At 48.4% G+C, this 26,751-nt stretch overlaps 1 protein-coding gene across 1 annotated transcript in view; it reads right to left on the bottom strand.

Annotated features, from left to right (window-relative positions):
* FGFRL1 (fibroblast growth factor receptor like 1) overlaps positions 1-26,751 on the bottom strand; it is a 165,443-nt gene that overhangs the window by 17,762 nt on the left and 120,930 nt on the right. The window contains exons 4-5 of the mRNA XM_077344083.1: positions 15,787-15,867; positions 3,921-4,205 (exon numbers count right to left, since the gene is read on the bottom strand). Coding sequence (XP_077200198.1) covers positions 3,921-4,205; positions 15,787-15,867 — 366 coding nt within the window. The remainder of the gene's footprint in view (positions 1-3,920; positions 4,206-15,786; positions 15,868-26,751) is intronic.

The raw sequence follows: 26,751 nt of genomic DNA, 5'->3' as shown, positions 1-26,751 counted from the left end.
TCTCCTAGATCTTAAAAGGGATCTTTCTCTCTTTCTGGGGCACTTCCTGTAATGGATGAGGAACCTGTGTCTTCACTAGGGGATGGGGAGGACTCCCTCCATTTATTTTGGGAAGGTAGCAGGGACTTTGACTTCTGTTTTTGCACCCTGGCCACAGCTTGGGCTTGTGGAGGACCAACTGAGGACTGTGGGATCCACAATGGCTGCCATTGCTTGCCCTCCCCCCCCCTGCCAGTGAGAGCACTAAAATGGCGGGGGGAAACATATGCTGGTGCTGTGTACGGCCGCCATATTCTCTGCTCTTGCAAGAAGAGGGATCCTGCCGCCCCGCCCAGGGACAGTTCCTGCCATAAGCACTTTACCAACCTGCTCTTGCAATCTCTTGGTGCTGGTCATGCGTGTGACTGTGTTCTGCCTGGAGGTGTCACATCTCTCAGGTAGAAGAGAAGTGATCACCTCCGACTGGGCGATTTCTTCCCCTCCCCATTCCAGCAGAATGGGGGTGAGGGAATTCTCCACCTCACACCAGCAGAAGAAGCTGGCGATGATGAGGGCTGCCTTTCTGAATTATGCACAGTTGAACATTTCTGGGCTTTCGGAGCTTCTTTCGCCTCCCAATTGTTTTGGTCTTTCCCTCCTTTTAGATTCTGCCCCCTGTGGTGGTTTTCCTCTTAGCGGGGGGGGGGGATTTTGCAATATCCCTTTGTTCTTTCTCTGCCTTTTTTTCTTCCCCAGATCAAGGAGCTCGGCTTCTAAGATCCTGTTGGGAGCAACAGGGCAACAGGCCTGGAGGGGTCAGCCAACCACGATCCCAGAAGGCATGCTAATTTGCATGGCCGTGCAAGGGGCAGTAAGAGGCACGACCCAACCAGTATGGAGGACTTCTCCCACTGAAGGAGAAAGTTCGATCTCTCATTGCCTTGGCAGAAGGGCTCCAAAACAATAGTCACTCAGATATAAGCTGTGAGGCAACTGTGAATCCTTTTGCATACAAAATCTCTACACTCCACTGTGACTGCCCTCCAACTTTAGACACAGAACGTGAACTAGGGGCCCCTTGGCCATCTCTGGAGAGAACGCTGAATAACTTCCAACAACTATCAACTCATCTCACACATAGTTTTTCTGGGGAAAATGGTGGAAAGGGCTGTTGCGGATCAGATATTGGCATTCCTGGAAGAAGCTTCAGTCCTAGATCCATCTCAGTCAGGTTTCCAGCCAGGCCGTGGGATAGAGGCAGTGCTATTTGCCTTGGCAGATAACCTCCATCGCCAGCTGGATTGAGGCAGGTCAGTGCTGCTGGTATCACTCAGCAGCGTTGGGCACAGTCGACCATAAGCTTCTGGCTTGACACCTCACCGATGCTGGAATATGGGGGACAGCCCTTCAGTGGCTGATCTCCTTCCTCCATAGTCGTGGACAGAGGGTAACAATAGGAGAGAGATCATCTAGCCGTTGACAACTCCCTTGCAGAGTCCCATAAGGAGCAATTGTCTCTCAAATTTTATTCAATATATATTCAAGCGCCCTCTTGCCCAACTGGTATGGAAGTTTGGGCTGGGATGTCATCAATAGGCAGATGACACCCAGCTCTTTCTCCCGAGGAATGACCGCCATGATTCTCCCCCAGAGGCATTATCCACCTGCCTGGAAGAATGACACGATGGCTCAAGCAGAGTCATCTGAAGCGCAGACCTTCAAAGACGGAGGTCCTATGGCTGGGCAGGAAGGGATCATGTGAGGAAGTGCATCTCCACACCCTGGATGGTGTGCAGCTATCAGTGGTCCGCTCCACCAGGAACCTGGGGGTGATTCTTAATGCCTCCCTCTCAATGGAGGCTCAGGTCACGAGAGTAGCAAGGCTGCCACATGATCCATGCGACAGTCACCTCTAAACTGGACCTCTGCAACTCACTTTATGCAGGCCTGCCCGTAACCTTAATCCAGAAACGACAGCTGGTCAAAACTGCAGCAGCCAGGGTCCTCACAACAACACCTTGGAGGTCCCCCATCTGGCCTATCCTCCAACAATTGCAGTGGTTACCAGTTGAACTCTGGATCAGGTTAAAGGTTCTGGTAATCACCTTCAAGTCCATACATATTCAGGGCCCATTGTACCTGAGGGACCACCTTTTTGCCTACGTCTCTCAAAGAGCTTTGTGCTCTGCCATCTCCAACTGGCTAGTAATCCCTGGCCTAAAAGAAGCACGCCTGACCTTAACCAGGGCCAGAGGCTTCTCTGTCCTGGCCTCTACCTGGTGGAATGAGCTCCCAGAAGAGATCATGGCCCAAACGGAACTAAAACAGTTCTGTAGGGCCTGCAAAATGGAGCTCTTCTGCCAGGCATTTGGTTGAGGTTGACAGAAATCAGCACCATTGTTGAATTTCTAGTTGACATAAAAAATGCGTTTGATGTATTGTTCTTTTACATTCCATGTGGACCGCTCAGAGTCTTAGGGGAAGGTGGTATATAAATGTGATAGACAGACAGACAGACAGACATCTTCATGACCTGAACCTCCATAGATAGGGAAGCATCAAAGGTCACCCCTAAATTCCTGGCTGAGGGTGAGATCTCCAATTGCATCCCATCCAGGTATGGGAGCCATACGTCTTGCTCTGGTTCTTTCCTTACAGCCACAGGAACTCTGTCTTGGAAGGGTTGAGTTTCAGGCGACTCTGCTTGAGTCAGATTGTTGTTGCTTTCAAACCACTGGACAGCCATCTTGATGGAGTGGTTATTAGCACAGACTTCTGATCTGATGAGCCAGGTTTGATTTTGCGCTCACCCACATGCAATCAACTGGGTGACCTTGGGCTCAACGCTGCACTGATAAAGCTGTTCTGACCGGGCAGTGATATCAGGGCTCTCTCAGCCTCACCCACCTCACAGGGTGTCTGTTGTCAGGAGAGGAAAGGGAAGGAGACTGTAAGCTGCTTTGAGACTCCTTTGGGTAAAGAAAAGCAGCATATAAGAACCAACTCTTCTTCTTCTTCAGTAATATCAGGGCTCTCTCAGCCTCCCCTCCCTCACAGGGTGTCTGTTGTGGGGAGAGGAAAGGGAAGGCGACTGAAAGCCTCTTTGAGCCTCCTTCGGGTAGAGAAAAGTGACATAGAAGAACCAACTCTTCTTCTTCAGTAATCTCAGGGCTCTCTCAGCCTCGCCTGCCTCACAGGGTGTCTGTTGTGGTGAGAGCAAAGGGGAGATTAATTTAAGCTGCTTTGACACTCCTTCGGGTAGAGAAAAGCAGCATATGAGAACCAACTCCTCCTCTTCCTCTTTTTCAAATGTATCTGGGGGAGAGCCATCAAATAGCAAATGTATCCGGGGGAACTGCCAATGGTAGCAGCAAGGAACTGTTATTTCTTGGGAAGCATTTCATCAGCTAGTTGTCCTCCATCTCAACTTTTAGAGATATTTCAGTATCTCAGGGATCGTCTCAGGGACAGACAATCAGCTGTGATTTTCCATGTGCTCCGGATCTTTCCTAGTCAGGTTTAAATAATTCCTCGTGGTTCCAACTCAAAGAGTTGCTGATGGTGACTGTGGGTGCTGCTGTCTTATAAAGTCTCCCACGATGAAGTCAAGACTGCAGCCATTTCAGCTAAGCCTCTGCCAATGATTCCGCTACTCTCCTCTGACAGGAAGCACAGTCCGGAGGAAGCCCAAAAGCTTCCTGGGTCCCCAGTAGCCATCACTCTACATTTACAACTTAGACTTAGCCAATAAACCTGCTTTGTAGCACATCTTGCTAGGTCCACTGTATTGCTCACATTGCAGAGTTGTGAAGAGTTTTGGGGAGAAATCACTATATATTCTGCTTCTCAGTCCTAAATGTTTACTTGGCAGTGAGTCCACCTGGGTTCAGTTAGGATTAGCCAATCTGAGTCGGAAAACCGCCTCCTAATTCAGTACTTACGAATCACTTCAACTTTGTAGGTTGCGTTGATCTCCCCAATTCTGTTGAAGACTCGGCAGGTGTATTTTCCGCTGTCTTCAGGCTTGAGGTTCTTCAAGTTCAGTGTCCACTTCTTTCTTTTGTTCTCGCCAATTTCCTGTGGGGTGAGAGGCTTGCTGTCCTTTAGCCAGCTGATATCAGGCCGAGGATTTCCACTGGCTACGCATTTCAGGCGCACTGAGCTACCGACAGGTCGGGCAATCACCCTTCGCCTCATCTTGGCAGGCTGAGTGAACCGGGGTCGAGCTATAAAGACAAAGACAAGGGTCTGTGAAAGGGAACTTGGTCTACCAAAGAATAAAAAGACACAGAACGACAGCATTCAATTGCTATGATGTTGACTGTGATGATTAGGATACATTTATTCTGTACGGCGCTTTGGCCAGATAAAATTTGTAAACAAATATCAGGTAGGAAAGAATTCAGAATCAAATAGAATACAAACATTTCACAGCAGAAAACAGGCTAAACAATTTTAAAATTTTGTAGTTAAAACAATGTTGAAACAAGTTAAGACAATGTTAAAATTAAACAGTGTGTAAAACAAAGGATCCTCCTGTAAGTCACCTTTTATAGATCCTTAATGGAGCATTTCACACACTATATCCTTGGGCCCAATATTTGGCAACTTCTGTAAAAGTTGAGGTCTTAATTTTCCAAACGAGAAGTTTAATCTTTCCCGCTTCTGTACAGCTGAGAATGTTTTTGAGCAGAGGTAGAATCTGCCTAGATCTGGCATCTGACTCTACCTCCTCAGAGTTGCAAGGGCAGAGTCTTTCTGTTCTTGGCCCTTTCTTATAACATCCCTGCAGAGGGTGTGGAGCAAGGTATTTAGGGGGACAGGCAAGGGCTGTTTAGTGCTCCGTGTCTTCTATGCTTCCTTTACCAGAATTTTGGCCTGATCTATTGCCACGGTGAGTGGAACCAATGTATGGGTATGTATGCCCCCTGATTTGGTTGAGTTACCAAATTGGACTCCTGTTACCTCGAGGGAGGTCATTGCTCATATAGAGAGACTAAAGAAGGGGAAAGCGTCAGGATGCAATGGGATCACAGCAGAACTCCTTAAAGAATTCAAGGATTGGTGGGCTCCTTGCCTAGTTTCTGTCTTCACATATATAGACTCTACATGTAAGACCCCCCAAAACTGGGAAATGGCAGTGGTAATCCCATTCTTCAAAAAAGGGAAGAGAGACATCCCGCCAATTACAGACCTATTAGTCTAAGTGTCATTAGCAAGTTGTACAGGAGACACTTGCAAGACAAATGTATTCTTTGGCTAGCAGAAGAAAACATAGTGTCAGCACAAGCAGGTTTGAGGGAGGGTAGAGATACTCAAGAGCAGTGTTTGGTACTACAACTTCTAATAGAAAAAATCAGCTCTAGATCTGTGACTTCATCGTAGGCAGCCTTTGTGGACTTCAAAGCTGCTTTTGATTCTGTCTCAAAGGCACGGCTATGGGCCAAACCGGAGGCCTCTTCAACAGATAACAGACTCCTCTTTCTGATACATTCCCTGCATGAGTAGACCTCATTCACAGTCAGGTGCAGTAGACAAGGCCACCTACCCAAAGGATAAAAACGTACAAAGGTTTCAGGCAAGGCTGTCTACTAGCCCCTCTACTTTTCATCTACTGTATTAATGACTGTGATGACTTAGCAGCAGGACTTGAGCCAAAGAGTCATGTCTCTGGGTCCAGTACAAAAGTGTAACATGTGCTCACTGTGAGAGGTTGAGCTGGTTGACCATTTCAGGCACAAATTAGTTCTTTCCTTTAAAGCCTGAAATGGTGTGTGTGTGTGTGTGTGTGTGAAAGACAGTGGAAAGATGGCCTCCAGCCATATTGCACATTCTGCCTCACGTGCTCTGCTGCTCCACCAGAGGTGAAGTGGGCAGTAACCAGAGACAGGGCAGGAAGCAGAGGAAACAGAGGCACCTATGGAATGCCTGCTTCTTGAGGCTTGCCTGGCACCTGCTGTATCCGCTACTGTACCTACCAGCACCTGGCGTATTCTCTTTTAGACACCAGGCTAAAACATTTCTGTTTACCTAAGCTTTTGATTTAGAGGTTGATTTTTTAAAAACACTATTATCCTACAAATGTTACAAACTGCTAAGGGTCCCCAATGGGAAGAAAGGCAGGATATAAATGAAGAAAATAAATAAATGAATGAGATGGGATGCAGTAGTTACAATATTTACAAGCTTGGGGGTCACAAAACTCACAGGGAAGGGAATTAACACCCTTCCCTTCAAAACAGCTTTCTCCCCTTCCCCATTTTTCATTCCTTCCCTCTTAAAAGATATGCTGGTAGGGGGGATTCTTTCAACAGAGTTATACTTGGATCATATAACGAGAAAAGCTTTTAAATTTTGTTTAGGGAACTGATGGTTTCATCATTTCCATCCATGTTAAGATCAGTCCTGCAACCAGATCAGCCAATCCCACCTGCTGCGCCGTCCTCAGTGCAGGCAGGGACCTCCCAAACCTGAAGGTTATTTTTGATGGGACCACAGAAAAGCTTTCGGACTTCATTGTGGAAGGGTCTGCCATCATGCAAGAATGGGGAGCATCTTTTGAGTTGTTGCGTGGGAGAGGGCCAGAGCCCTGATGCAACACCTAAATGCAGAGTGCTTGGTCCGTGACCTGCTATGCCAGAGAGTTCCGCTGCCTCACAGGTAAGGCGCATGACTGGACCAAGGCCATGAAAGTGCAGTTTTTCCAGGATGAACGGAACCCTGATGCAAGACAACCCCAAATGCTTATGGGGGGAGTGTACCTGGCCAGAGAGGTGGAGAATTGGGCTCAGCGTGTGAAGCTGGTGAGGCAGTGTCAAGATTGGGGGCCCTAAACCTCAGTGTCTGAGAGGGGCGCAGAGAGCAGAGCCATGCCTGGCTGGAAGATCAGAGAAGGAGCATCATCATCATCAGCAGCAGGAGTTGTGCCTGGAGCTGAGGGGCATATTCTGGCTGACTTCCCACAAAGGGATCCTCCTTCCCCCAAACCAACAACATTAGCAGAGATACCGGGATGGGGGGAAATGTTCTGCTTTCGGACGACAGGCAAGGAAGATTCACAGTAAGTGAAACAAATCTTTGGCTTTCCAGTGGTCCTCTGTGGGGCAGTCCTGAGCACTGGGACATTACAAAGCAGTATGACCCTGGGAGGCGGAATACCAGCTCATAGGCTGAGACAGCCTGGCTCAAAAACTTCTACTTTCAAAAGCTGACTCAGTAGAGGACATTTTATCCATTCCGTAATGCCTCTGAAAGGAGTGCACTAACTTACAAGTGGTCGCTCTACCAGTCATTTCCAGAGGAAAGTACCTATATCCTTATCCGGAAGAATATACTGAAAGGAAAGGAACCCAAGATGGGTCATCCCCCCCACCCCAGAAAATGTATGTTCTGTGTTGCTTCCTCTTGGGACCAGGTGTCCTACGCTGCATTCCCCCATGAGGAACCCTCCAACCTAGGAAGAAGAAGAGTTGGTTCTTATATGTCGCTTTTCTCTACCCAAAGGAGTCTCAAGGCGGCTTCCAATCGCCTTCCCTTTCCTCTCCCCACAACAAACACCCTGTGAGGGAGGGGAGGCTGAGAGAGCCCTGATATTCCTGCTCAGTCAGAACAGCTTTATCAGTGCTGGGGTGAGCCCAAGGTCACTCAAGGTGAGCCCAAGGTGAGCCCAAGGCTGCGTGTTGAGGAGGAGTGGGGAATCAAATCCGGGTTGCCAGATTCGAAGCCCATGCTCCTAACCACTATACCAAGCTGGCTTAGACTGGCATCTGAGCTTAAATTTATCCTCTTTGAGATTCAAAGGTTCGAAAGCCTTCCTAGGAGCCTGGAAGGATGCACCCAGCCAGGAGGTCTTGCCACCACAAGGACAGTGACGGGAAAGAAGCTTAGCCTTCCTCTTGGAAAGATGCTCTGGAAGGACTAAAGATTTTGAAAGGACATGTGTGGGAGCGCACCTCACAAAGTGCATCCTGGCCAGAGAGCAACATACCGAGCAAGTTGCCAGGAGCGTCATGTTTGATTCCTGTTGTACTGCCGACCTGATCTTGATCCGCCCCTCTGGCAGCACAGAGGCCTTGTCTGCTGCTAAGTCTATTAACACGTAGAACTCCCCGAGATGGAGTCAAACTGCACTTATCCTGGCTTACCATGAAGCACCTTCCCAGGGGCTGGACGTCCTTCACAGCTGGAAAGTGCTCCTTATGGGAGATCGACCAGAGAAGGAGAAAAGGACACTCCCTGGATCCAGGAATGACCTCCCACGAAGAGCCAGGACCCATAGAACAAACCCAAACAGAAGGGCCCTGTGGTGACAGTGCTGGTTGTCACAGGCAAACCTCAAGTCCCATCTGAGAGGGCCTCAGATCAGCACGTGCAAATGGGTCTCAAACAGAACAACTGATACCAGGAAGTTCCACAGGATGGAAGAGACCCTTCAACAAACAAGTATTTTGAACGAGGTGAAGCGGAATGATTTTTTGTAATGTTTTCTTAAACCAAAGATGTCTATTTGAGAATCCTGCCCATAAGCCCTGTGCATCTTAAGGAGAGTCTGAGCCTCTGCCCACCAAACAGTCACACGAGGCCTGCATGAAGTTCAGTAATTAAGTAAACGGAGCACAATCCATGCACTGGGTGAACGTCTGAATGGCACACAGAAGGGGCGGCTTAGTGGTGACTTTGTCAGCCTCACAAGCAAGTCCTCATTTTGTTTACACAACCGTGGCCAATTCCATCTGCCTATGTCCCTCATTTATGACCAAAATGGGGGTGGGGGGTGGGCATGGTTCAGAAAAGCCCCCTGCCCTTTTTTGTGTAGGCAAGGCCTCCCTGCAGCATGTCCCCAGGCAAGGGGCTACCTCCGGTGAGAGACCACCATTCTGAAAGAGCCCCCCTGCCCCCTGCAGTTTCAGTTAATGTACAGAGATTACAAAGAGGTGGGCAAATGTCGTTGCTGGCAGGGATTTGTCCACAGACGGGGCCTGCCTTATCCCCCAAGGTCTCTGGCCTGGCGGTCAGGTCCTCCTGGGAAGGAACACGCGGAGGAAAGACACGGACGGGGAAAGGATTTGTGCCGCTGTCGCCATGGGAGCCGATTCTGAATGGCCGCCTTTTCCTCCACCCTCACCCCTATTCCTGTTCACACAACGTCCCGGTCTATTCTCACACCCTGACCTCATGTTTAAAATACATTTGATGGGGGAATCCGGCTCAGGCACTTCCCTCGTGGACATCATTTTTCAGACTGTTTCTTCCCCCTTCGTTGGAGCAGCAAGTGCCCATCCCATCCCACCCCCACCTCCCCCCACATTCTGGGCCTCAGACACATCAGGATATTTTATTTCTGTCCCTTTCTTGTTCAGCACAGAAATGCTTTGCTCTCCGCTCACGGCCTTTCATGTGTAACCCAATGAATGGGAGGGACTCGGCATCCAGCGACCTACAAGAGACAGCTGGAGTGACAAGTGTGATATCCGAGCCTCCTCTGGAGGGACTGGGGTACAAAAGGCTTGGTATTCCCCAAGCCCTCTCACTGAAAAGGAGGCATCCCAGCCAGGGAAAACGGCCACGCTCCACGGAGCACTGTGACCACCCGTCAGGCCTCCACTTGGCCTGCCCAGTCATGAGATGTGTGAACACCAAGAAACCAACTGGGGGTGGAAAGCAAAGAATCCCAACAGCGCTGAATGAGCGGGTAAGAAAAAGGACATAGTGGACCTCTTTACACACTGAACTTGGGGGGGGGGGGAGGTGTGTGCTGCTGCCTCCCAGACTTCAGTTCACCACCCCAGATCTCAAGCTCCACTTTGGAAGAACTTTTGCCCATGTCCCCCTCTCCTAGGTGATTGGCCACACAAAGGACGGCAAAAGGCACAAAGCAAAAGAGCCCCTAAGTTGTGAAACAGACAAGGCGGATCCCATGCCCTTGATCCAAATCCAGTGGGGATCTTCCAAGATACCCAAAGCAGAGTTTTATCTCCACAGCCATGGGATCCCCTGCTCAGGGTCAGCCAATGAGTTTCACCACTGAGCAGGCAGTTGAAAGTGGGTCTCCACAAGCCAGCCACCTTCCAGCCACTATGTCTGTGGCCGTTCCTCGTTTTCTGGAGCTCCTCACCAAGCACGGCTGGTCTAGTGAGGCAGGCAGGCTGGAGAACACAAGGGGATCCTGAACCTCTGCACCTGCTCTTGCTCCACCTTGATGGCTGCTCCCCCAGGCTGAAGGCAGGCTCCAGTGGGGCTGGGCTGTCCACCCGCCTGAACACCCAAGAACTGGCATTTCTGAAGGCCGCTGGCCACAGTGGAGAGCAAAGAACAAGAAAAGAAAGTGAAGCATAGGTGAAAAATACATTTATGACATGCTATTTCTTTCAAATGTATGAATACAAAGAAAAAAAGGCAAAATTATTACCAAAAATGTTGAAATGCCTATATTTTGCAAAAAATAATTATAAGGTAACCAAAACAGGGTCCGCATCAATAATAGCCATTTTCAAGCTCAGCACCCTTTCTTCAGTGGCTATTCCCTACAAAAGAAAATTTATTTTACTATATCAGAATCATCAGTTAACAAACCAATCATCTGAACACCGCCCGCGGCGCCGCGGGCGTCGCGGACTAAATAATGCCGTAAGCCCTGGGGGGGAGGAGTTAGGGTGGGCTGTGTCCGGGATGATGAAGGGTGCCGATTGGCCCCTCCTCCGGACTGACAATCGGAGGGCCCAATCGGCAGGCGCAAAGTGTCTGCCAATTGGGCCCTCCAATTGGCCCTCCGACGCGAAGGCAGTAATTGCGAGCCGCGCACAGCGCGGCTCGCTGTTGCTCCCTTCCCGGCGGCCTGACGCGTCGGGAGCCGCAAAGCGCCTCCCGACGCATCAGGCCGCCAGAACGGCGCCAATTGTCTCCCTTCCAGAGGCTCCCCCACGGACAAGGCCCCGCCACCAGCCATGGCAGCGCCGCCAGCCGCTTCGCCCGCCCCGCCAGAATGCCGCCAATTGCCTCCCTTCCAGAGGCTCCCCCGCGGCTGAGGCCCCGCCACGGCAGCGCCCCCAGTAGCTTCGCCCACCCCGCCTCAGGAGACAACACCTCACCGCCGCCCTGGCCAGCCTCCAGCAGCTGCTGCCCGCCGCTGCGGCCCCGCTGCCGAGCGCGCACAGCACCTACAACACAGGTAGGGGCCGTGCAGTGGGGAGACCTCGAGGAGCCGCCAGCCAACTCCATAGGGCCGCTAGCGCCCGCTGTATTTTAACTACAGCGGGCTTAATAACTAGTATAAATATAATATTTATGTTTATATATTCCAACCTCATTTTCATTCAGTTTTTCATTAATGGTAGTTAATCATAAATTGTTACAATATATGCCATAGGTCATAAATCTCATTAATTCCAAACCTTCCATTATTACAATTATATATTCATATATCAAGAATACAATATATATACCATAATAATGCCTTACAATATAAATGGGCCAACCGGCTCTCTAGATTCTGGGGGCTTGGTATATTTATGTATTTATTAATTATATTTATATACCGCCCTCCTCGAAGACTATATGCCACAGTCAAATTCCCCAATGGACTTAATAGAGCTCAACAGATAAATCATCCCCAGTGAATGGCAGGTGAGTTCCTTATTATTCCTTAAAGGGCTACCATATAATTATTTTTTGCAAAATATAGGCATTTCAACATTTTTTGGTAATAATCTCAACTTATTTTTTGTATTCAAACATTTGAAAGAAATAGAATGGGCACTGAGAATCACCAGGAATAAATTTATTTTTGGCCTGGGCTTCGCTTTCTTTTCTTGTTCTTGCTGAGGGTTGTGGAAAGTGATTGCCACCGTTTTTGGTCACAGTGGGCAGGTCAGGGGCAGAGCTAACGGTCCAGACTAAGAAAGAAAAACACACCTTCCAATGGAGCAATTGGGAAATTTTGGAGAGCACTACAAATAAGCAAAACTCCTAGGAATGTCTTTTCTTGCAAGGAAGGATTTTTTAAAAACTGTTTTACTAATTCGCCACATAGCACTGAAATCCGAGGACCTAATTTTTCCAGTGGAGATGTTAAGGAATGACATGAAAAAAGCAACAGCTTGCATGACAGCCGTCTTCTAAGCTTACAGCACAACCATGAGAACAAAGCTCAAATGCAGTCAGGCACCTTTAAAACCATCTCTGGATCCACAGGAACCCACTAACTTCTGCCCAGTCTCGCACTTAGTGTTTCAGGGAAAAATGGTAGAAAGGGCTGCCACGGACCAAATATCAGCATTCCTGGACAAAGCTTGACTCCTAGATCTGTCCCAGTCAGGTTTCCAGCTTGGCTATATGGCGGAAACAGTAGTGGTTGCCCTGATGGACGACCTCTGTTGCCAGCTGGACCGAGGCGGGTCAGCACTGCTTGCATTGCTCGATCTCACAGCAGCGTTTGACTTGATTGATCATGAGCTCTTAGGTCGCTGCCTCGCCGATGCCAGAATACGGGGAGAGCTCTTCAATGGCTGATCTCCTTCCTCCGGGGTCACAGACAGAGGGTAGCAATTGAAGAGAGACTCAGACGTGGTGTTCCACAGGAGGCAGTCCTCTCTCCACTTTTATTCAGCATCTTTATTCACCCTCTCGGCCAGCTGATGTGGAGGTTCGGACTTGGGTGCCATCAATATGCAGAAGACACCCAACTCTTCCTCCTGATGGAAGGCCACCCTGATTCTCCCCCTGAAGCCTTAGCAGTGATGAGGTGGTTCAGGCAGAGTTGTCTGAAGCTCAACCCATCAAAGATGGAGGTGCTGTGGCTGGGCAGAAAAGGCCCAAGTGAGGAAGTGTGGCTACTCAACTTGGATAGAGTGACCCACTCCGCCAGAAACCTGAGCATAATCCTAGATGCCTCCCGTTCTACGGAGGCGCAGGTCACAAGAGTAGCACAGCTGCCATTCTTCCACCTGGACCAAGCCAAACTACCAGCACCCTATTTGGCCCTGGAACACCTAGCCACAGTGATCCATGCAACGGTCACCTCTAGACTGGACTTCTGCAACTTGCTCTACTCGGGCCTACCCTTATCCTTGACCTGGAAACTACAACTAGTCCAGAGCGCAGCAGCTAGGGTTCTCACGAGAACACCTTCAAGGGCCCACATCCAGCCCGTGCTCCAATAGCTGTAATGGTTACCAGTAGAATACCAGATCAAACTTAAGTTCCTGGTAATCACCTTTAAGGCCATACATGGATGGGGCCCCGTGTATCAGAGAGGCCATCTCTCTGCCTATGCCCCTCAAAGAGCACTACGTCCAGCCAACTCCAACCGGCTGGTGATCCCTGGCCCAAAGAAGCATGCTGGGCCTCAACCAGGGCCAGGCCATCCTCTGTCCTGCCCCACACCTGGTGGGATGAGTCCCCAGAACGGACCTGGGCCCCATAGTTCCCCATGGCACCAAAATGGAGCTCTTCTGCCCGGCATTTGGTTAAGGCCAATCACAACACCTGTTGGGCTCCCAGAACCCCTTCCCATCCAGATGGACTCATTTTACAGAGGTGCGACTGTGACGCTACTGCCATTTAATGTTCTGTGAATAAACGTTACCTGTGTTATGTTATGATTACGTTGATGATACTTCATTAATGACATTCTTATAGTACTATGTTGCATTGTATCACACAATTTATTTTCTTTGTAAATCGCCCTGAGCTGCAGTGGGGGGCAGTATATAAAACTGAAATCTGTCAACCACAACAGAGATCACTTCAATTCCCCTGGAGAGGAGGGGATGCCTGCTGACTGACAAGGTGGCAGGGGATCTAGCAGCACACTATGAGTCTCAAGGGATGCCAGCCTCCAGGAGAAAACTGGAGACCCACTGAAATCACACCACAGCAGAGAGAGATCACTTCATTTCCCCTGGAGGAGATGCCTGGGGAGAAATCTCACAGCACACTATGAGTCTCAACGGATGCCAGCCTCCAGGTGGAACCTGGTGTTCACCAAGAATTATATTACAGTCCATTGTCATATCAGACATCCTCTAGAGTTATGGGGGGGGGAAAGCTGGGAAATCTCACCCCACCACCACAATAACAGCACCACCACCAACTCCAAGTCACCCACCAAGCCAATCAAAAGGCAAAAGAAAAGGTTTTTAACCAAACAAAATCTAAATTGACGAATCACAACTCCTCACATAGCACCCCCTACAGAAACCCAAAGAGTTATTTAATGGTGGAAAGTGAGAGCCGTTCTGCATTCGTCCAAAATGGCACAATGGTTACTAATTGAAATCACTACAGTTTTGCCATTATGAACAACGTTGTTGACAATCTGCAACACTCCTGAAACCGATCTGCAAAAAGTGCTTCGTTGTAGCGCTTTCAGGGAAATCCCAAAAAGTGGATTCACCCTCCGGAAAGCGCTACACTCCTGCAACCAATCTGCAACACTAGCAGGAAAGTTCTGTGCGTTACCATTGTTGTGGTTTCTACAAAGTCCTTCCCCCCTGGCTCTCTCCTCTGATCTTCCGGCGAAGCGATCGCCATTTTTTTTTCTCCGAGCGAGCGGAGATCAACGCACCGGCAAGCCTTCGTTTACCCAGTGAGGCTTCCCCGGCTGCAGTCCCTCTGTTTAAAGTCACCAAGCACAAGCATCGCAGAGGCCTGTTTGCTGGTTTATTTTCACTTTATTTTTCACACTGTTTTCGGCCGAAAATCACACCCGTGAGGGGGGGATTTTTTTTTTCACTCGGGGGGGAGCGTGGCAACGATGAAACGATCAAACATCACCTGCTAGCTGGATAGGTCTCTCCGTTGCAACGAATCAACGCACATTCGTTGCAACGGGTGTGTGTGTGTTTTTTTTTAACCTTCCTTAAAGGGAAAGGGGCTGTTTGGGAGCATGATAACGGCCGCCCATTGGCTGCTTGACGGCCAGGGGCGGGACACAGCTCAGCAATAGCGCTTCCTTTCTAGCGATTTTTGCCGAGACCGGAACCCTGTGGGAAACGATAGAAACGCAACTGGATTCCACTAAAAAGGCAGGTATGCATAACGACGAATTCCACTATTTAAAATGGTGATTTTTCGTTCAGCAAACAATTTGCTACATGGATCCCGGTGCGCAATGGCCCTGAGTTTAAAAAGAAGGGGAAAGAAATTCAGGATGGTCCTTCACACCAAACCAGTTGAAGTCTTCTCCACTGATGAACTTCCAGGTACTGAGGCAGCCAGCCCATGAGCACAATCACTGGAAGTCAGAGATTATATCTGCTCCCTCCCAGAGCAGCTCAGGTAAGTGAGCCAGCAGCAATGGAGTAAGGTAAGACCCCTCTCTAGCTTCTTACAGCCACCTTCCCCTCCCCTTTACCTGCTACTCCATATCCCTTTAAAATGGCTGCCTTGTAAGCACTATATCACGCCAGATTGTGATGCGGCTCATCCAGATGGCTGCCATCCGGCCCTACAGATCAATAGCAGTGGCTGGTGTAGACCATTTCCAGCCTATCTGTGCCCGAATCAAGGCTGCAATGGTCCAAAGTGCACATGCCTGGTGCCCACCTTTTGCAAGGACCCTCCTGCTCCATCCTCCACAACCCATAACGTAATTCATGACGACTCCTTCCAAGTTGGAAAGGGCAGAGTGGCACCCCAAGGCATATGGCATGCAGGAAAAGCAAGAAGATTTACTTCCCACTCTTTTAAATATTTTTCAAAGAGTAATTGAAAAATGAGAAAGACAAGAGTTCTCTGTGTACAACTACATCCAGGCACACACAGTGTAGCAGAATGATAACCGGGGCAGGTTTATGCATCTTTGCTTACTCCACAACTTCCCAGAATGATCTTCGGAGTCAGGACTGGCACCTTCAGGCACGAAACTCTCCCTTCCCTTGCTAGCATCATCTGGAAAAAAGAAAGAAAGAGAGGAGGTTAAAACGCACCCGGTTGGCAGCCTCTTGTGGCCGTGCTGCCTTTGGAGTGGACCATCCCATTCCAGCCTGCTGAATGTGTCTTGTTGCCCGGCCCCAATTTCATGTCTTCGCTGCTTGTGAGGTTTTCATCTGGCTGCTAATAAGACAGGCAATTAATTCATGCTCCCATTAAGGGTGGCAAAGCGCTTTTATTTATGTTTATGGGTGGTATTCCTAAGGAAGAGATGGAACAGTTTACACTCCTTACAAATGATGGCATGAATTAAAATCATAGTGGAGAGGCCACCAAAAAATCAGACTTGGGGGAGACAAGGTCCCAGAAAGAGCCAGGATGTGAAATATTAAAAGAAATGCCCTGGGTGTATAGCATCTTCCTTTATCCCCAGTCTTGTCTTCTCTGCTGAACTGAGATTGCTCATCTGCATCTCCACTGGCCCAATCAGTGCCGTGGGCACAAGGGCAGAGAGCAGCTCCCTGTCCAGCTCAGCCAAATCCTGCTTGGGGCACAAGGGACTCAGGGATACACAAGAGGGTCAGTGCTGGATGCACAGAAGAGGAGGCAGAATCACGGAGGCCTACAGCGCGACCAGCCATCCACACAGAGCAATCCAAGCCACACTTGTGAATGATATGAAGAGCCCTTTTTCATGCACCTAAACAAGGCTCTGATTTCCACTGGAGGCCAAAAGTCCACAGCCGGGGCTTACACAATGAACATGAACTGCTGCTGTCTAGTGAGCACCGATTTTATCACCTGAGAAAGCCACGTGAGGCGGCACCAGCCGAAACCAGAGGAGAGTTCTCTGGCACCTCAGTAATTGGGGCAGGCTTTTGAAAGCACTGGGCCAGATTTTTGAGCAGTGGAGCCTGACTCTCAAAACTTGGTGCCAAAATAAATGTCTTTAAGGCATCATATTTGCCCTCCGAGATCCCCCCCCCACCCCCCAACGCTTAGCTCTGCTTCAATAGAGGGTACACTGATCAAATGGACAGATAACACTAAATTAGATTAGAAGCCACTCTTAGATTGTTATGTTATTTATGACTGTGTTATCTGTTTAGACTGTTCTATGTATTACTCCTGCAATCTTTATGTGAGCCACTCTAAGCTGTACAGGAGGGCGGTATAAAAACCTAATTAATGAACAAATAAAAAAATGGGTGGGGTGTTAGCTCGGCAGAGGAAAGGACTACTGTTGAATTGGATTGAATTGCATTTTATTTAAACGGTCTTAACCAGAGCAATATAAAACACAAAATAGAAACAAATAGAATGAAACAGGAGGGGGGAAACAATCTCTTATCCATAAAACTGGGATAAACTAGGCTAATCTCAATATGCAAATTTCACAGAAGGTCACCCCACCAAGAGGCAACAGATGTTACAGGTGGCAGCACAAAACTTTGCTGTAACAGCCGACAACTCAGGGCTCTTGTCCCTCAATAACATTTTGACCCGCATGAGCAGCCAGGAAACCTTTATATTAACACAGGACTACTATTCAAGGATAGATTGGAAAAATGGGTTATAGCCAACGGAATGAATTTTAATTGGGAGAAGTATTAAATTGGGGTAATAAAAATGTGGTGCATAAGATGGGGCCATCTGATAGTAGCAGGGCATGTGATAGTCATACACGTGAAAGTTCTGGTGAGCAAGAATATGAACCAACAGTACAATATAGCAGCTAAGAAGGGTAATGTGATATTAGGCTGCATTGCTAGGAGCACAGAATCTACAGCAGTGGTTCTCAACCTGGGGGTCAAACGACCCATTCCCAGCGGTTGCTGAGATTGAGCGTTCGTCTGTCTGGAGCAGCGGAAAAGACCAAGATCGGCATGGTGGGACAAGAGGCAGAACTGAACTGAGAAACCCCGGGGGAAAAACAATTATGTACAATCATGAACAATAGATCTTCACGCCATGGGTCAGTTTCGGTTTAATTTCTGTGAAAGAACACTGGCATCATTTTATGGTTGGGGGAATGGCATTAAAGGGTCACGGCATTAGGAGGGTGGAGAACCCCTGGTCTAGAGCAAGGGAAGTTATAATGCCACTATTTTGCATAGGATGGACCTCATTTGGAATACTGCGGTTCAAGAAGGATGTTGTCAAGTTGGATCATTTTCAGAGAAGGGTGAATAGGATGGTTGCCAGGGGGGGGGGGGGATTGGCATCCATGCCACATAAGGAAAGGTGAGGGAGTTGGTTGTGTGTAGGTTGGAGAAGAGAAGGGCAGGGGGTGATAACTCCATGAAAGGTATGGGGGCTAACTTGTTTATTGCAGCTTTAGAGGCAAGGACTAAGAGCCATGGATTCAAATTATGGGAAAGGAGGTTCCACTTCAATACTGGAAAGCATTTCCTGATGGTGAATGTATGAGCATTCTGTGGTGTTGTCAGTAGATTTGCTATCGGGTGTCCAAAGAGGGTTGCAATCTGGGTGAAGACCATCCAGTTTATGATTCACTCCCTGGGGTCCAAATCCTGTCTGCTGAGCCAATCCGTCTGCTGGTTCACAACTCCCTGCAGGTGAGACTGCAGAGGTTCTTCTCTGCCCAAGTCAGGAGGAGGCACGCTTCTAGATAGAGTGCGTGTGACTGCATCTCACTTTGTCTGTTGATGTGTGCTTTTTTTGTCATATTGTCCATGTGCACCAGGACGTGTTTGTTCCAAAGGACGTGCAGGAAGCTCTGGAGGGCCAGCCTCACTGCACAAAGTTCTAGCCGGTTTATGCTGTGCCCTTGTTCTGCTTCTGACCACTTTCCTTGAGCTGTGGGTCCCTTGCAGTGCCCCCCCCCCCCTGCTCCTCTGGCTTGCATCCCTCATGATTACTGTCTGCTTTGGCTGAGTGAATGCTGTGTCCCTCTGAAGATCTGCCGTGACAGTCCACCAGGGAGATTTTTTGAGGATTGACCCTGGCAGTACCAGCTTTTTGTCCTGACCTTGCACGAGAGGAAGGGAAGGCTCAACTGCTTTGAGACTCCCCCCATTACTCAGGGATTCCTCCATTATTATCTCTAATAAAGGAAAAGTTAGATTTCTCCTGTCCAATAATAAGGTCCATATTATTAAGCAGGTTTCCAAATTTTGTGCTCATGTGCTTAGCACACGGGAAAGACAACTCAAGCTCGATTAAAAGTGTTTTAGAGCAATTTTATTTTGCAATTTTTAATGTATCTATTAATTATGCAATTTTAAATATTTTAAAATCTTGGATTGGTTCCCAGATTATGTAATTTCTGCTGCACAGTGTTCTTTGCTATCTGTTTTATCTGGCTGTAGTGTTGTATTAAATAAATTTTAATTTAAAAGATGGGCATAAAAACCAACTCTTCTTCAACATTGAGTTGATGGTGACTGAGCTGGACTCTTGTTGTGGGTGTTTATCCAGCCCACGTCTCCCCTCCCCCCCTCCGCGGCGCTGGCTGCGTTGGGAGCAAATGGCCGCTTCAGGCACCGAAGCGCCCAACCCGAGCCCAAGCCCAAGCCTCAGACACCAGTTTCCACCATGGGGGTGGGGTCCTGGACCAGGATTTTTGCTAGAGCATGTCTTTAAGCCTTTACACCAAGGGTAGTCAAACTGCGGCCCTCCAGATGTCCATGGACTACAATTCCCAGGAGCCCCTGCCAGCGAATGCTGGCAGGGGCTTCTGGGAATTGTAGTCCATGGACATCTGGAGGGCCGCAGTTTGACTACCCCTGCTTTACACTCTCACTTCATGCCCCTTAGCAATTGGGCATCTACAAGCTGGGCGTGTGTCTGTATTGTGGCCTGCTCTTAGACTTAAGAGGCACAAGGAAGGACAGTTGGGGCCCCAGGAGAGCTGCGGGCCCTGCAGGAGCTTCCGATGTTCTGCAGGGCCTGCAAAATGGAGTTTTTATGCTTGAGGCCAGGGAATAGGGAAGATCAGTTGGCGGACCCCACTGGTGTCAAGCGTTAGTTAGGGCATTAGCATCTTGGCTCCTATTTCCACCCTCAATACAGGTGGTTGTGGGTTGGATTATTGTGGAATCCGCCATGGCTGTACCAGTTGTTCTGTGGGTTTTGTCCTGTTTTAATGGGGTTCTTTTGGGTTTTTTATTGGACACTTTGTAACCCACCATGAGCCGGTCTCGGGAGTAGCGGGAAATCTAATCTAATCTTCAGAAAAGCGTGGAAGCTCCTCTCCATGGCTGGCCTGCAATCATGGTGTCCCATGTGCACATGCAAAGAAGTCACAAAGATGTACCTACAAACCACAAGCCACAAAATCGATTCTTTAAAGGGCCCTCATTGTACAAATGTAGCCAACAGAGTACAAAGGAAGGGCAAGAATACACCTTTCTGGAAGATGAAGCCACCCGGAAAAGGAAGGACTTGCCCTCTCTAGTTGCTTGGATTGCAGGAAAAAGACCCTCCCCCCCCAGTAAAACTGGAGAACAGAAGTTGGGAGAATTTGAGAAAGAAATGGAAAATATGGAGAGCCCCAGTTCTCTCAGCTACTGCCACATGGGAAGATCACGAATGCTCTTCTAGAGTGTGGCGTCATGCCAGGCTCCTGCTTGCCTTCCTCCCGAAGGATATGAAGGAGGACACCCATGCCAGCGGGTGTCCCTGTGATGGCTGCTACAGGTATCGTTTTCCTGGAAGCCCATGCTACGGCCCCTTAAGAGGGACAAGAAATACTGAAGACAGCAACAAAGAACTGGCTTTCAGGTCTCCAAATCTCTCTAAGAACTGCCGAACTGGCTAGGAACAAGAAGCTCCCGAAAGGGATGGCCACTCTGTAAAGACACACCATACTTTTGAGAAGAGGGTGGTGCTTTGATGCTTCTAGGACACCACAGTAAGCAAAACAAAACTGGTTCATGAGAAATAATTTTGGACACCTGAGCTAATTCCAAGTTGCAAAATCACCTATTGGAGTAATACTGGAGGTGAAAATTTTGAGAATCATAAATGAAGCCCTGAGCCTTTTACCGAGGAAGGCAGCCCAAGGAGCCGCCGAGCCCAGCCTGAGAGTGAGGTCTCCGGGTACGTCTCAGGCGTTGCCACTGAAGGCAGGCCTTGACTGCGCCAGAAGAGCCGCCCTGCCCGCATCTCCCAGTCCTGTGCTCCAGCCCTTCCTCCCCAGCCTTAGTCATGCACACCCGCTAACTGGCATGCTCAGCTGCACTCAGCCGTCTGCCAAGCCTTTCATGTGACCCAAAGCACTAGGAGTATGCCGGACCCTTTGAAGATGCATCTCCGCTCATTATCCAGCCAAATCCTCAAACTCCGGACCCAAACGCAAGACTCAGGAAAACCTCTTTGCCCCAATAAATCAAGGGAAGGGAATGAATCTAAAATGGACAACTATGCAGAAAAGGAAAACATCTTGAAAGCAAAACCCCATTAGCCTATTACAGGGGGATTATAACAAAGACATGGCTACTGAAATACGGGGGAAACCGGACTTCTTTGGGGGTTTTATCTCAGCAATAACAAAGGACTCACCTACAAACTACATGTGGGAGACTGGAAATGAATGCTCTTCCTCCTTATCAAAAGGTTAATAAATTCAAGTGGGTAGCCGTGTTGGTCTCAAGCAGCAGAACAAAGTTAGACTCCAGTGGCACCTTTTAGACCAACCAAGTCATATTCAAAGTACTACCGGAAAAGCCTGTTGTACTGGAAAATACAATGGGCACTAGCCTCCCCCACCCCACCCCCGTCCCGGGCAGCCAGCTGAGGCCTGGAGAGGCCTCTGAAGGCCTTTTCGGGGTGGGGGAGCACTGGCAGGGACTCTGTGCCCCCCTGGCCTGGGCAGCCCTGGCAAGGACGCATCCGGGGCTGCTTGGGGCTGGGGCAAGTGCTGATGGGGGCTCCCCTCCCTCCCTGGCCTGTTGTGTACTCCACAACAGTCTGGATCAAATCTTGTTTTTCTCTCTTAACTGCCCATCTTCCGGATCAGTTAACAGTATCAGTTTTCATTTTAAATAATCAGTTAACCGCATCATCTTTTAGCTTTATAACTCCAGAATTCCTGTAGAATTCCTGTTAAGCTTGACTAAATGTCTCATGCAGTTTGCAAGAACTGGTTTTGTATGCTGTTATGACTGTGCTGGGATTTCCTTTGGAGAACAAGGACTACTTCCGTCTTTAACCACTTTTCTTCACAGGAGAGGACGTCCTCTTAGATTGATCTCCTAACACAGGATCCCGTACTGAGCCTGCACTGCAGAGACTCTCCTCGGATGGAAGAGTAAGTCGAGCGTTTGGCTGGATGGCCCCACCTGGGGAGGCAGGGCACCAGGTGCAGGGCAAGGTGGACAGAACCAGTTGCTTGCCAGGGCAGACCGCCTAACATAATGATCCCATCCTCATCGTCAGTATTAAGGCTGTGGGTTCCGCAAGTCACAGATACATTTTCTTCAAATCCAACAGCTCTTTATTCAACACCAGCACTAACAAGAACACTGAACAGCAAACAAAGGAACTCATGGAATCATAGAATCATAGTGTTGGAAGGGATCTCCAGGGTCATCTAGACCAACCCCCTAACCAATGCAGGAACTCACAACTACCTGCCTACCCACAGTGGCCCCAATTCCATGCCCCAAAAAATCTCCAGAATTTAGTCTGACCTGGAGGGAATTCACCTACCATCTCAAAGTGGTGATCAGCAATTGCTTGGGTATGCAAGGAAAGGCCCCAAGAGACAAACACTGGCACATCCCTTCCTGTCCACCCACTCACAAACTGCCGAAGTTAATAAAATCAGCATTTCTGTCAGATGACTCTCTAGCCTCTGCTTTAAAACTTCCAAGGAAAGAGAACCCACCAGCTCCCAAGAAAGCCTGTTGCATTGAGGAAGCACTTTAACTGTCAGGAACTTCTACCGGATGTTTAGCCAAAACTTCTTTTGAATTAATTTCAACCCACAAGTTCTGGTCTGACCCTCTGGGGCAACAGAAAACAACTCTGCTCCATCTTCTCTATAACAGCCTTTCGGGTATTTGAAGATGGTTATCGTATCACCACTTAATCGTCTTCTCTCCAGGGTAAACAGACCCTCAACCTTTCCTCATATGACTTGGTCTCCAAACTCCTCACCATCTTAGACCTTGAACTTGCATTCATTTGAGCTGGCCCACCAAGGACCGATTGGCCCTTAGCGGACCCATCTCACGTTAGAATCCTTTCTTTGCATATTGGAGCTCTTGAGCAGCATGTCTGTGAACACATCGCTTACCACCAACCACCATATACTTTTAAAAATAGATTTTATTTTCATTCTGAAACTGGATGTGGCCATCCAAAGTAAAAATCAGGCAGCTTTGTGATATCATTTAAAACAGTTATTATGGATAACCAGAGAGAGCACTGGAGAGTAAGTAACTAAAGAGAGAATCAGTGAGTAGAAATGCATTCCATGTGCGCACTTCTAGAAATTTTGAACACTGAATGCATTTTTTTCTTGCCTCATTAGCTACAAGGTCAAGACTCATCTTCCAAGTCCTGTTTAGGTCCATGTATGAGAACCACACATCTCCATTCTTACATACCCTGATCTGATGGGAGCATGTGTTCGGCGGAAGTAGGGTCCAGGACAGCAAAATCACCTGAGTGTCCATATTTGGGGAGCCAACATGATTCCTCATAATTAGTGATTCTCAAATTCAGAGCGGAGGAGGAGTAGAAGGCTCTCCTTGTCGGGAGGAGACGGGTGGGTACACTGGCAATGGTGAGCCTATATTCCCTCAGCAACTAGGGATGGTTATTTTTATTTATTTATGATTTGATTTCTATGACCACCCGTCTTGGCACAGCTGTCTCAAGGGGTTTCTCTAGGAAGGAGTTGGATGTTGTACCCTGTAGAAGTTCTCCACTCTTTTGGAGATAGCAGCTGCTGGCTAGTTTCTCTTAAGATGGCAGTGGAGGTGCTCAAATTCCCATTTAGCATAAGAAAGGTGATGATGCCTGGAGAGTTCAAGAACAGCCTACCTAAGATTTTATCTTTGGACTTCAGAATACAGGAGGTCACTTGAATTTTATCGTACAGATGGAGAACCTGAGGTCATATAAGGACCTCATATCTCATTGTTTCATCAGTGGATGGATCAGATGCTTGATGGAGCAGCTGCATCTTTGTTCTCCAAATCTGGGAAAGTAGTTGGAGGAGCAGAGACAGTCCAACCAACTGATGCTGGACTTTTTAGGTGGGGGTTCGGACACACAGGGAGCGATCAGGGGATTTGGATCAGGGAACTGGACCTGATGGAAATGGTGAGGCTGAAGGCTGACCAGTGAGGCCCAGTGACTTACTTGGGCTACTCTGCAGTCGCCCCACTAAGGCACAAGGCACCTCTGCTGGGCTTTCAGAGCATGTTCCCCAAAGGCTTGTTTCCTCTCAAGCTACTCTCCCAGATTGTGCTTTTGGAATAGCCTCTTGCTAGTGTTATGCCCTCAACGAAGTACAGGAGACAGAGGTAATGCCCACTTGGGCAGCTCAGGTTTGTTTCCTAGAGGAAGCATTTCAAATAGCACCTTCTGCAAAATAATTGACAAGAAGGGCAGAGAAATTTCATGAAGCATAGCTGAAGAAACACACTGAGATTGCTGGGATTTATCCTTACACAGCAACAGCAAGAAACAAGTTGAAGGAAAGTCCCCCCCCCCCGACCCTGGAGGATGTGACTATCTGAGTGGGGAAAAGGCAGCTGATGTGCTCCAAGGGGGTGTGGGGGGGAAATACACCCTCTTAGCTCTCTAAGAGTGAAGGAAAAGCTGGGAAAATCCTCTTGTGGCTGGCCTGAGCTTTCTGCAGCATCAGTCTGTTTCAGTAAGAATATTTTTTTGCCCGGTTTTAAGAGGCATCAGCTACTACAGTCTATTATTACATTTCCACTGCTGAAGTTGTTTAAAAGAGAGAAGGCATTTGGATCCAAAAACAGCAGTTTGCAAGCCATAGACTCATACCAGGCTGATTAATGAGACACCCGAGAAGTGTTTTCTTTTGAAACTTTCAGGAGACAGAGAGCTCCAAACCAAAGGAAGGGAGAGGCTGGAGAAGGAGGGATTTGGACACAAAGGCCACTCACAGGAGTAAGATCAGGCGGCAGGTTGAACACCGGAGCAATTCCGGTTTCTGATGTCCTATTAAACTGACCCTTGATTACTAGATTACAATTTTATTCAGAAATCCGCTGTTGTGAATGGGCATCCTCTGGCTACTACAGTCCTGAAGACAATCTCATTAAAAATGGCTGACCTGGCCAATTACCTTTACAGGGCTTATTACTGGCCCCTCCAGACTGCTCCTTCTCAGCATGGGGTTGCTTGCAATTCAACTATTCTGCTATTTATGAAGCAAGAGACACACTATGCTAATCAGGGAAAGGAGAAGACAAATGCTTCAAATTTCAAGTGGGGAATTTTGAGGAAGAAGAGCTGGTTCTTAGATGCCGCTTTTCTCTACCCGGATGAGTCTCAAAGAGGCTTCCAATCGTCTTCCCTTTCCTCTCCCCACAACAGACACCTTGTGAGAGATGTGAGGCTGAGAGAGCTCCAATAGTACTGATATTACTGCTTGGTCAGAACAGCTTTCTCAGTGGTGTAGTGAGCCCAAGGGCACGCAGCTGGCTGTTCAACTGTACAAGCTGCTGTCACCTTAGTCTGGTGTTTGGTTGCCAACCTCCACATGGGGCCAGAAGATCTCCTGGAATAAAAACTGATCTCCAGCAAGAGAAAAGCAGCATATATAAGAACCAACTCTTCTTCTTCAGTGATCTCAGGGCTCTCTCAGCCTCACCCACCTCACAGGGTGTCTGTTGTGGGGAGAGGAAGGGAAGGCGACTGTAAGCCACTTTGAGACTCCTTCAGGGAGAGAAAAGCGGCATATAAGAAACAACTCTTCTTCTTCTTCTTCAGTAATATCGGGGCTCTCTCAGCCTCCCCTCCCTCACAGGGTCTCTGTTGTGGGGAGAAGAAGGGAAGGCGATTGGAAGCCGCTTTGAGCCTCCTTCGTGTAGAGAAAAGCGGCATAAGAAGCAGCTCTTCTTCTTTTCCTGATGTACCTTCTGGGCCACACCAGAGGTCTTTCCATATGGAAAGAGGACCTTCATCCTCTACTGTATTTAATAGGGTCCAGCAGAGCTGAGAAAGATGGAAGTAGATGAACTAGTAGTTCGATCAGCAAAACAAAGGGCAACGTAAGTGAAACGTGGAACTTGGAAGATATTTTTATCTGAAGGAATGAAAATAGTTTCCAAAGCAGTGGGAGAAATAACCACATGGCTATGCATTAAAAGTCCAAAATACCAAAGCAGGGAAAACAGCAACAGAAAACACGCACGCACGCACGCACGCACACACACACACACACACACACACACACACACACACACACACACACAGAAGCCAAGTTATTTCAAAGGTACTTTAATTAAATAATCAGTATGCACACGAAGTGTTGTTGTTGTTAGGTGCGAAGTCGTGTCCGACCCATCGCGACCCCATGGACAATGACCCTCCAGGCCTTCCTGTCCTCTTCCATTCCCCGGAGTCCATTTAAGTTTGCACCGACTGCTTCAGTGACTCCATCCAGCCACCTCATTCTCTGTCGTCCCCTTCTTCTTTTGCCCTCAATCACTCCCAGCATTAGGCTCTTCTCCAGGGAGTCCTTCCTTCTCATGAGGTGGCCAAAGTATTTGAGTTTCATCTTCAGGATCTGGCCTTCTAAGGAGCAGGCAGGGCTGATCTCCTCTAGGACTGACCGCTTTGTTCGCCTTGCAGTCCAAGGGACTCGCAAGAGTCTTCTCCAGCACCAGAGTTCAAAAGCCTCAATTCTTTGACGCTTGGCCTTCCTTATGGTCCAACTTTCGCAGCCAT

The sequence above is a fragment of the Paroedura picta genome, chromosome 6, assembly GCF_049243985.1.
Source record: "Paroedura picta isolate Pp20150507F chromosome 6, Ppicta_v3.0, whole genome shotgun sequence".
NCBI classification, from domain to species: Eukaryota; Metazoa; Chordata; class Lepidosauria; order Squamata; family Gekkonidae; genus Paroedura; species Paroedura picta.
Note: the sequence above shows the minus strand (reverse complement) of the source record. Positions and strands in the feature narration are given on the sequence as shown.